This window comes from Diceros bicornis, chromosome 28 (assembly GCF_020826845.1).
Source record: "Diceros bicornis minor isolate mBicDic1 chromosome 28, mDicBic1.mat.cur, whole genome shotgun sequence".
Classification (NCBI taxonomy): Eukaryota; Metazoa; Chordata; class Mammalia; order Perissodactyla; family Rhinocerotidae; genus Diceros; species Diceros bicornis.
In genome coordinates this window covers 31,314,430-31,326,769 of record NC_080767.1, presented here as the reverse complement: position 1 = coordinate 31,326,769, position 12,340 = coordinate 31,314,430, and the positions used below count along the sequence as shown (strand labels likewise).

Below are 12,340 nucleotides of genomic sequence, written 5' to 3'. Positions count from 1 at the left end.
TAGGTATGTATGTACATGAAAAAATAATACATATATGTAATATTTGATATCTATATATATTATATATATATAGGGTTTGGTACTCCCCATGGTTTCAGGCATCCACTGGGGGTCTTGGAACAATCCTCTGTGGATAAGGGGGGACTAGTGTATATATACATATATATTCATATATATGTATGTATGTATATATATTGCACTCATGAGAGAGTTTCTATGGTATAGAATACATTCTGAAATACGGGGTGCTGAGTTGGAGTTTATGGACATTGATAATTTTAGTAGATATTCCCAATCTGAGCCAACTATGCCTCATCCCACTCCTGGGCAATGTATTCATTTGACTCTCTGGACTCTTTCCTTATTTCCTATGTTGTGTCTTTCAGCCTCACTCCTGTGACATTGTTTTCCCTGGTGGTGAAGTTTTATCTCATGTCCTTGGGCTGGAATCTGGAATTCTCCAGATCTATGTGATGTTTCTCAGGGGCTGTGCTCAGCCCCCTTGCCATTTAGCTGAATCTAATGACATTGTATGTTTCCTCATGCCTCGGGCAAGTCATCTCACCTCAGCATAACCACCAATGAGATGGTGGTGGTGGGGGTTCTACTTTCTTCCCTGCCTACTCCTGCATTTGGAGACTCAAATGACAAGTGACATATGTGTATACCCATGATTCCACCACCACATCAAATTATATGCATTAAATATGTGCAGTTTTTTGTATATCACTTATTCCTCAATAAAACTGTAAAAAAAAAAAAGAAGCATTGCAGGGCGTGGAATGTTTGCAGACTTAATCTACATAGATAATGATCAGAGAACTCTGCCCATTTGGCTCTCCTTGAATAATTTTCAGTGGTGGAACTGAAAAGAATGAAATGATTTTGACTGCAGTTGGTTGAGCAGTCTCATAGGTGAAAGTCAATTCCACTATATTGCAATACCTGTTCATTGCCCCCAGAGCACAGTTGGAGGTGGTACACACCTGTTATCTGGTGCGAGATAATTACATATCTTGCTTATCCTGAGATTTTTGAGGTGAAAATGCAATGTTAGTGTCAGGGGAAGAGGGAGAATCTCCCTCTGCCCTTTCCCTTAAGGTTCTTATGGCTGGCCAAATAATTAACAAGACAGGTTAGCAGGAGAAAATAATACCAAGTTTAATAACATGTATACATGGGAGAAAGCAGGGACACTGCGTTTCTCAACACAATAGCAGAGATTCTCATCTTAAATACCATGTTCAGCCAATGACAAAGGAGGATATTGGGGGTGGGGGGAGTCAGTTACAGGAGATTACCGCTAAAGCACAGTAAACAAGAGTAAGGTTTATTATGCAGCCCCAAGGCCTCACCTTCCACATTGATAAGCCTCTAGAAATGAGGCCATCCCCCTCTCTTCTCAAAACAGAGAGGGAGATACCTTTACAAATGGAGATTTCCCTTATAAATGTAAATGATTGTCTGGCAACTCCTCGCAGGGTCATCCAGAGAATATGGCCAGAGAGACAGAACTTCTGATAAGAGGGGCTTGTTGGTGCCTTTTCTATTGTAACATTTACCCTACGTTATCTTTACAGCCATCATGATAGATCTGTTCCAGGAAGGAGCTACCATGTCAAATTCTTTAGGCAGTTAGTGGGGGAGGTCAAATGTCCCTAGAGAAAACAACCAAGGTAAAGAGATAGATTTCAGGGTGGCCAAATCTTGATCTCCCACATTAGTAAATGAGAGGACTAGAAATCAGAAAAGAGGACCTGTGCCTCCTCCCCAAATGTTTAGTTTCTCTTTCCCATGGCTGTTGATTTTGCATGACCCACACAAGGAGGAGGTAGAATGATGGGGTTTTGATTCACAGTCAATTTAAAAGTAAAAATGGAACCATTTTTCATTCCTTTCAAAGGAACAATTATAACTTGATTAGATTTTGTGCCTTCTTAAGTTTATTATGAATTACATTGTTTCACCACCTTTCCATCATTTAAATAAGATAAAGTATGAAAACACATTTTTACATGGTATAGCACTATGTAAATGAAAATTATTATGATTAGTAATAAAATATTTTGTGTTACTGGCAAAGACGTTGACAGTTAAGTGAAAGGGTTTGGTAAAGCTTTCTAGAGGTTGTTAGTATTATTGCTCATCCAATAAGTAGAGAAAAGACACATTAATGAGGGGTGTTGTTATCAGTAGTGGTTGGAAAGGTCATCAACAACTTGGACCCTTTGCAAGCTTTTAAATCACACTATTTCACCTTAAAAGATATTTACTCCCTTCCTTGACAGACAAGAAATATAGACTACTTCTATGCTTCTCCACTTTCTCAAAGTGGCATTTTCCACTTTGTGGACTTTTGTCATCTCCTGTTGGTTTTCCCTTCCTTGCTTCCTCACCACTCATGCAAGGCCATTCTCCTAGCCACCTGCCCTCACGAATTCAGAAGTAAAACTTGGAGCACGGAATGCATCTCCTAAACAGGATATAAAATATTGGGTGGGTATACACTGGTATATGAAAGCTATCCATCATCCATGCAACTGCTTCCCTGAATGAGCAGGGACACTTGAGAAGCAACTAAACTGGAAAAACATTCAGCTAACCTTTATTGGACATTTCTGTGCTTAGTGCTTGTCTCATTTAAGCCTCACAAAAGCACTATGATGTCAGGAGCATTATTATCCCACTTTATAGATAAAGAGACTGAAGGTCAGAGAATCATACACCTGGTGAGTGGTATATCTAAGACTCGAGCACAACTATGTCTGGTTTCAAATTGTTTGTTTTAAACTACTCTACCACACCTGTTCCTAGAACCGTACACATGTGGATAAGAACTAGCTGGCATGTCCTCTGCAAACAGAGGTTTCTTACTGCCAAATGCCTTAAGCCTCCTTGCTGACCCACTCCTTGGATTTCATCCTTGACTCACACACAGTGGAATCTTTTCAATTTACTTCCATCCTACTCCCATTTCTGCCTCCCATTCCACAAAGCTCTCCTTTCTTCCTTGCCTTCAGAAGGAAGGGTTATAAGTTACTTTGGACCTCAGCTCTGTCAGATTACGAGAAATCAGCAGTTCTCTGCATTTGCAGCATCAGGAACTGACCTTAGAATCTCTCCTGGTCCAGATTTTTGAAATCCTAGCTTCTGCCTCTTCCCACATCCAGCTGTAAGACAAACAGGTACATAGTCCCCTAACAGGTATGTCCTGTTTGTGCTTCTGCAGGGCCTTTTCAGGCTGGATCCTCCTGTTTCAGCTCTCTGAAATCTCTCCTTTCTGCCTAGTTTTCACTCCTATATCAGATTAGATCTTTGCTTAGTGCTTCCTCCACCTATTAAATTCTAGATTCCAAGGCAAGTGGACATTTGAAACATGCCTATCGGACTTATTTTTGCAAGTAATTGTCTTCCCTCTGTCTCAACATAGCTTTGGTCTCCAACTGATCAACCAGAGGTGCTTCAAGTGGGACTTTTGCTGAAAACCAATCTCTTGTGTTGCTCTACTGAGCTGACAATGCCTCACCCACATGTCTCCTATTGAAGACACTCACTTCATTGCAGCCCCTTCCCATGTGTGTTCTCAATCCTGGTACTATAAGATAGCAGTTACGCAGTGGTGACACATGCCAGACACTGCTCTAAGAACTTTACACACATTAAGTTGCTTAGTCTTGACCACACCCCGTTTTACAGACAATGAAAGTGAGCTAAAGGGAATTGAAGTGACTTGCCTAAGGCCACACAGCTCCATCCCAGCTTCAGAATGTGTGCTGTTATTACCTTCATTATCCTAACTTTCTTGTTCACATGTTTCCTGACTTTTGAGATGAAGGAGAGAAGAAGATAGGATCAAGAGAAGGGAGAAAGATCACATGAGGATGTTGACCCCTCAGCCTCTGTTCCCAGAGATGCCTCATCCTTCCTACCTGTGGGCTTGACAGAGGAGACTGAGGGTCCTGATCAGGCATGGGGACCTTCCAGGGGGTTATGATCAGCTCTGAATCTCTGAGGACGGAGGCTGCTTGAAGTGCAGATCTAGCTTCAAATATGTGCTCGTCCTTCTCTCTACCTACAGTGGGAGTAGATGATAGAAAGGGAGACCCAAGGGCCTATTTTCCCTGCAATTCAGAGCCCTAGAGGAATTGATTCTGCAGTTTCCCCAGGAGAGGAGAACATTGCTGAGCTCTGTCTTCAGGAGCTTGTGGGGAACCTCGGCTCTAGAGGTGTAGCCTCTTGTACTTGGGAGGGAATTAGGGTCATGCAGCAGCTGGGGTGGAGGTGTGTTCATGCATGTACATGTGAAAGTTTACATATGTGTGTTCTCTGTACATGCATGTGCTCCTGTGCATGCCTGTGTGTAGGCTTATGTGTGCCTACTCTGAAGGAGAGGTGATGGCCTCTGACATCTGTGACATTCTGTGTCTGCGTATATGACTGTATCTAGGTGCAGGTGTCGAGTTAGGAGAAAGGGAAGACTGAATAGATTCAGATGCTGGCTCTGCCTCTTACAAGCATTGTGAGCTTTGGCAACACTTAACTTTTGAGTCTCATATTTTTTTTGTTTGCCTTTTTAAACATTTTATTGCTTCAATTTCTTAAGCCAGACTACTTATTTTGGAATCCTTGTTTTACCAATTACTAAATGAGTGCATCTGGGGGAGAATTTTAGCTTCATTCACCCACATTATTTTCATCTATAAATGGCATAGCAATCACAATTTTAGATAGATTTTTTTTCTATTTTTTCTGTTTAAATAGACTATTTTTTAGAGCCGTTATAGGTTCTCAACAAAATTGATCAAAAAGTACAGAGAGTTCCAATATAGCCTCTACCCCCGTACACACATCGCCTCCCCCATTATCAACATCCCCCACCAGAATGGTACATTTGTTATAATTGAGGAACTAAAGCCCATAGTTTACATGAGGGTTCACTTTTGGTGTTGTACCTTCTATGGATTTTGTCAAATGCACAATGACTTTACTATAGTATAGAAAATAGTTTCATTGCCCTATAAAGCATTTGTGCTCCACCTATTCCTTCCTCCTTTCCCCCTAACGCCTGGCAACCACTGATATTTTCACTGTCTCAGTAGTTTCACCTTTTCTACAATGTCTTGTAGTTGGAATCAGATAGCAGGTAGCCTTTTCAACTAGTTTCTTTCATTTAGTAATATACGAGAGTTTCCTCCATGTGTTTTCATGGCTTGATAGCTTATTTCTTTTTAGCACTTTGTAATATTCCATGATATACCACAGTCTGGATATACCACAGTTTATCCATTTTTCTATTGAAAGATATCTTTTTTGTTTTTGGTAAGCAGCCATAGATAATTTTATTGTTGCATAGGGAATGCAAAAAAATTATTCTGCCACCTGAAGCAGTCTCCTGTTTTGTACATGCTACTTTGGTTTACAAGCACTGCCTCTGTTCCATGGTCTGAGCGATACAGTGGCTTCTAGAGGGACCCGTAGGGGGTCCATTGTCCCACTTCACAAGTCAGGCAGAGTGGTCCTCTGACTTGCCAGGGTCACAGTTAGGGTGGGGCTGGAATGGGATTTCAGTCTTATGGTTCCTTATCTAGTTCCTGACTCCCAGGTTGTCTCTGAGTTACAGCAGCAGCTACACCACCTCCCTAACAAGGGGCAGGTGTGGTGGGTTAGGGCAGGGCCCGGGGGTAGATGTATTCTATGAAGGGAATCTAAAACCCTAAGGCATCCTAGTGGGAATCTGAAAGGTGACCACGTAAAAAAGGATTGGAATCAGGTCCTTGGTGTCTTTGAGGCCTGGGACCAGGTCCCTGGTGTATTTATGGCAATGGGAATCTGGCTGACTTCACTTTCATCTTCTGAATTTCCTTAGTCCATGAAGCCCTAATTATATCTGTTTCTGTGCAGCAAACCCAGGATGCGTATGATGCAGATCTGCGGGGCCCTGGCTCAAAAGAACTGAACTGAGTTACTGGCTACACTGTAAGAATTACTTTATGGTATGCCTCTGGAATTCCTGATATGTCCAGAGAAAACTGCTCTCAGAGCGCTTCTCCTTGCCAGGGATGCATGGGCTCTGTCAAGCTCAGTAGTGTTTGCAGTTATAAGTCCTGCGCCGGGTACTATCCTAACCAGTGAATCAGTCTCTTCCGTGTGAAGTTCTGCTGATGGGGCATCTCCTGGAGTTTGCTTGGTTGAAAAGAGATTCTTATGTCATGGAGAGAAATACATCAATATCCTTATCTCTGTCATCTGCCTCTTGAAACTTGTTCTATTCCTGGCTTTTATGACTACTCTTCTTTGGTTCTGTTTACTAATACCTTCTCTATCAGACTCTTCTATGTCTGAAATACTCAGCACTCTTCCCTAGGTTCTCCTCAACTTTCATATTTCACGCCCTTCCTTGTTTGTGTCACTCATTCTGATAAATAGATTATGTTCAAGGAACTAAGTATTCAGTACTGAGATAAATCTCCAACATTTATGTACACATAATGAGCTTGCCGTGGAAGGACATTTCCCTTCACAATTTCTCATGAAAGGATATGCCTGTAGAATTATTCAACTACTGTATTCAAGCAGCCTCCCAAGTATCTGTGTGGTGGGAAGAGAGGCTGTCAAGCAGTTTCCTGGTCTACTTCCAAGGGCCATAGAGAGCATTTCACACAACCTGGCAAGATATTCAGAAGGTCTGCTTAGACCTTTCCTCTGATTATATCTACTTTCAGAAGGGATTTATTCTTACAAATGCTTATTAGCTATTTCCCAGGTTAACTTCTGGGCTCCCTTGTTTGGATAGCAAAACTTGTATTAAAGTCCCTAAATACTACCCGCCCACATTAGGTCACTCTTTCTGAAGGGTGACAGGGTATCTTGTGGGAATTGCTTCATATTCTGACAGAGACAACACTCTAGTCCTGATTGAGCAGGTTAGGACTAACCTGTGGGCCATAGTGGTCACTCTTTCAGCCCAATGTGCTATCATGGTCTCTTAGTATCTAGAATTTCCCTTAGTTTGAACTTTAGAAAATCGGTAGGCTTATACTTAAATATCATGATTTCTTAGTGACTGTGTGTTGTTGAGAAAAAGAAGTCTGGGGCTGATGACAGAGTGAGGTCAGAATTAAAAAAAAATGTTGGTTTCCTGGGACAAGAGGACTTAATTTGCTTTATAAGTTGCAGGAAGGTATAATTAATTAATTAATAAATTAAATATATGCCAGGCATTCTTCACATTGTAAAGCAGCGTATTGTACTTGCCTGATCATGAGAAAACTATGGCACATCAATAGAGTAAGTGGAAAGGGTATAGGTCTTTTAGGCTTGCATCCCCAAAGGTGAGAAACAATGGTGAAAGCCAGGTATGCCTGAACAAATATGAGGGCTCTTGAAAATTGACTTTGGTTTTTGGATTTCTGATTGCTTTCTGATAATTGGAAGAGGACATAGTGATAGCAATGTCAGGGACCTTGATGTTGGGCCCTAGGTGTTCCTATCTTTTCTTAGGCTGCTATACACCTCTTATAATGTCATTAAGGCCAAAAGAATTATAGTCAACTTTAGATCCTGATATCAACAAACTTATGATTTATAAAAGATGGTAGTTGTAAAAACTTTATGAAATTATTGAAGAATTATTCCAGAAAATTATTTTAGAGAGAGTATATATTTTTTGTTACTATTGTTGTTCACAATAACATAATCAGAGAATGATTGATTAAGCCACAAATTCACACATATGTATTTGTGTTATTAGAGGTGTGTAGTAGTCATTACTGCAATTCACCAAATGCTTCTGGCTCTCTATTTTACAGATATATCGTTGGATTGTGCCTGTTTGCTCTCTTGTGTTTGATGGGGTCTTGAGATTAGTTGTGGACAATGAGTTGTAGTCAGAAGTGGTGTGAGTCACTTCTAGAGCAGAGTATTTAATTGCCTGTTCAAATCTTCACAAGTCGTTCTCAGCTTCAAACAGAATGATGATTAATGTTTACGATGGTGACTGCTCCATCAACTTTGGTCCCTGAGTGTTTAAAAAGAGCAGCACCCTTATAGTTTTCTGTGGTGGGCATGAAGTATGAACAAGAAATAAACCTTTGGTTTAAGGTCCAAAGATTTTGAGATTGTTTGTTCTACAGCACAACCTAGCTTATCCTGACTGATATACATTGCTTTTTCCAGGATATAAAAGACATTTCAGTGAGGCTGTGACCATGTTGCAAAAAGAAGAATTAAGAGTCAAGGGAAAGGGAGTTGAGTACTGAGAATTCATATTGTGATGACACTTTGGTGTTGGTGGGAGAATAAATCTGCTTTGTAGATTCTTCCATCTTTCCAGCCTTATTCTCCTTCTTCTCAAATTGAACAAGCCTCTCAGGGCTTTTCACGGTTCCGGAAACACATTCCAATGTTTATTGCCCCTACCTGCTTAGATGGTTTCCACTAGATGAAATTCTCTGCCACTTTCCTCATCTATTGAACTTTCATGTGTCAAAATCAAGGACAATCTTAGTTCTTAAGGACATTCTTAAGGACATTCTTAAGGACAATCTTAGTTCATTCTTAAAGAGTCTTCTCCAGTTCCCTTGATATCCATGTAATGTCTTATTCTAAAAACTATAGGACTTTATATTTCCTTGAGTACTAGCCAATGTCAAGCTTACAGAAGAGTTATTTGTAGATAGATTTATTCCACTATATGGGTGGCACACATAGTTTTCCTGAAATCCTGATACCTAGCAGTACCTGGTCTGTGATTGAACATATATTTCATCAAAGTCATTGATTGAAACCAAGAATTCTATCTTCCATGTCAATTCTCTTTCTGCTATTCAACACTATCTGTCAATACCTCTCTGGGTGCCATGTGAAAAATGGGTAGGTAGGAAGGTAACCTGATCATCTTTTAGGTCATTTCCCAATTGTGATATTGTATCTTGTCATTTCTTCTATGAGTATATTCTTTCCCTTAATTTCCTCAAACCCATCTTCATATCTTTGTTCCTCAGGCTGTAGATGAAAGGATTCAGCATGGGTGTCACTACTGTGTACATAACTGTGGCAACCCGGTCCTTCACCACTGAGTACATAGATAGAGGTCTAAAATAGACATAGATGACACTCCCATAGAACAAGACCACTACAGTGAGGTGGGAGCCACAGGTAGAGAAGGCCTTCCACTTCCCAGCTGCAGAGGGGATTCTGAGCACAGTAATGATGATTCGCAGGTAGGAGAAGAGGATGCATAGGAAGGGGGTTGCAATGACAGCTAGGGTCTCCGTCATGACCACAATCTGGTTGGAGGAAGTGTCAGAGCAGGATAGCTTTAATACAGGTTGAGTATCACAAAAAAAGTGCTTAATGACATGGGAGGCACAGAAAGACAGTTGGGACATGAGTAGCACACGGAGCAGGGAGTGGAGGTGTGAGATAGTGCAAGTACCCAGTAGCATGAGGAGGCAACGCCGTGGGTTCATAACCACATCATAATGTAAGGGGTTGCAGATGGCTACCAGCCGGTCTATGGCCATAGAGGCCAGCAGGTAGCTGTCAGTGTTTGCAAAGGCCATGAAGAAATACATCTGGACCAGGCAGCCCATGTAGGAGATAGACTTTGTCTCTGATAGTAAGTTTACCAGCATCTTGGGCACAATGACTGTTGTGAAGCAGATGTCCATGAATGACAAGTTGCTGAGAAAAAAGTACATAGGTGTGTGGAGCTGGGAGTCAGAGTGAATGGTCAGGATGATGAGTACATTCCCCACCACAGTGACCAGGTACATGATGAGGAAGATGGAAAAGAGGGGCTTCTGTAGGTGAAGGTTGGAAGAGATGCCCAGGAGGATGAAGTCTGAGGTGCTGCAGCTGTAGTTCTTTATCTCCATGTCTCTGACTTCCTGGACAGGGTTTGGAGAAGCAGTGAGAGAGATGTGAAGTGCAATTTCATCAAGACTGCTTCTTTTTCAACCTCCAGCCTATAAAAAAGCCTGCTGCTATTTGTTAGGTTTTTAAAAAATATTTACTTCAAGTAATTACACAGAAACAGTGAGTAAAATCTAGCAAGTGAAAAGTGAAAAAATTCCAAACTGCTTCCTAAATGAGAAGCTAAAGTTTTCCCATGTGTTTAGTAATTTTTGTGTACCAGAGTTCATCTGAGTTGTGCTCAGTTTTCTTTTTAAGGATTCTTAGGTTATTTCTTGACCAACCTGAGCCTCTTTTTAGCCTCTCCTTGTTCTTTTTGTCCCAGGCGAAGAGGCTGCGGGGTCTCACTTTGAATCAGGATGCTTTCATACAAGGGGTCCCCATGATTGAGGTCTTCTCATCAGGATCCTCTCCTACTGATAGTTCCAGAGATGGTGGTGGTGGTAATGGGGATAGGACAAAAGCGAGCATCAGATTCATTCACTTCTCCTTGATATCTGTAGAAGTCAGGTGATATTTCCTTAAGTTTTCCCAGCAAAACCTGCTTAAAGTTTATTTAAGAATTTCTGTTTGGCAAATATGATCTGAACACTTAAATTATAAACTTTTGGTTCAGAGATGCCACTCAAAATAAGAATCGCACCAGGTATAGCATATGTTACTGAGATAAATTCTTTAAATATATTACTATTTTCTGATTAAAAAACTATGAGGTCATCATTCTAAACATTCACATATTACCGGAATATGAAAACTTTGAATGTAAGAGTCCAGTTCCCATCAATATCATGGAAAAGACAAAGCAATGATGGCCTCTGTTACCACTATTAAGCGACATTGCTCTGATAGCAGTCTAAGCCAGTAAAAAAGCAAAAGGAAAGAAATAGGAGGCATAAACTTTAGAAAACATGAAATTGTCATTTATTTATTTATTTTTTTTGATGAGGAAGATTAGCCCTGAGTTAACATCTGTTGCTAATCTTCCTCTTTTTGCTTGAGGAAGTTTGTCCCTGAGCTATCATCTGTGCCAATCTTCCTCTATTTTATATGTGGGATGCCTCCACAGCATGGCTTGATGAGCAGCGTGTAGGTCTGCACCCGAGATCAGAACCTGCAAACCCTAGGCTTCCAAAGCAGAGTGCGTGAACCTAACCACTATGCCACCGGGCCCGCCCCGAAATTGTCATTATTTTTAGGTGACTTGATTGTGTAGAAAAATATAGGAGAATCATTTGAGAACTTTAAACCTGTGAAGATTTTACCAAAGTGTCCAGATATAAACGCAAATATTAATACTTTTTCCTGTATTAGAAAAATGTAATGGAGAAAAAAGTTTCAATTGACAATGGCAAGAAAGTTTATAAAATACTTAGGATTAAACCTGAGAGGGCAAAAGAAAAAGAAATGTGCAAGACCTATCTGAAGAAACTATAACAGAACACAAAAGGAGGATCTGAATAAACTGAGATACTATAACTCTAAAAAAGGAAGAGTCAATATTTCAAAATGTCCATTCCTAGATTACCATATAAGGTATATCGTACAGTGGTTGTCTTTCTCTGCCTGACTTATTTCACTTAGCATAATGCCCTCAATGTCCATCCATGTTGTTGCAAATGGTGGGATTTCCTTCTTTCTCATGGCTGAATCTAAAAAGACAAACTCATAGAAACAGAGAGTAGAATGGTGGTTGCCAGAGGCTGGGAGGTAAGGGAAATGGGGAGATATTGATCAAAGGTACAAACTTCCAGTCATACAATGAATAAGTTCCGGGGATCTAATGTACAGCATGGTGACTAAAGTTAACAATACTGTATTATATACTTGAAATTTGCTAAGAGAGTACATACTTATTTATTTATTATTTATTTTTATTGAGATATAATTGACATATACAATTGTATAAGTTTAAGGTGTATAATGTGTTGATTTGATATATTTATATATTGCAATATGATTACCAGCATAGCATTAGTTAGCACCTCTATATGCCACATAAGTATAATTTCTTTGTGTGGTGGGAACAATTAAAATATAGTCTCTTAGCAACTTTAAAGTTTATATGTAATTCAGTATTGTTGTCTATAATCACTATGCTGTACATTAGAATTCCAGGATTTATTTATCTACCAGTTGCAAGTTGTACCCTTAAACAACATTTCCCCTATTCTCCCACTTCTCAGCCCCTAGTAACCACTATTCTACTTAAGAGAGTATATCTTAAGTCAATTATTATGAAATTGATAAAATTCAATGTACCCATAATAACACTCCAAGGAAATTTTTAATGAGACTTGAGAAGGTCATTTTAAAATTCATCTAGAGGAGCAAATGGCTAAGGAAAGACAGGGTAATTTTGAAAAAATTAGAATAATGTCAGAGAACTTTTCTAACTGAAAATCAAAGCATATAATAATGAAAAACA

The 12,340-nt window shown here is 40.0% G+C and overlaps 1 protein-coding gene across 1 annotated transcript; it reads right to left on the bottom strand.

Annotated features, from left to right (window-relative positions):
• Positions 1-8,942: 8,942 nt before the first annotated feature.
• On the bottom strand, positions 8,943-9,970 carry LOC131393730 (olfactory receptor 1L4). Its single transcript, XM_058524772.1, has one exon. It carries the CDS (start codon positions 9,876-9,878, stop codon positions 8,943-8,945), a length of 936 nt encoding a protein of 311 aa, XP_058380755.1. The 5' UTR covers positions 9,879-9,970.
• Positions 9,971-12,340: the final 2,370 nt, after the last annotated feature.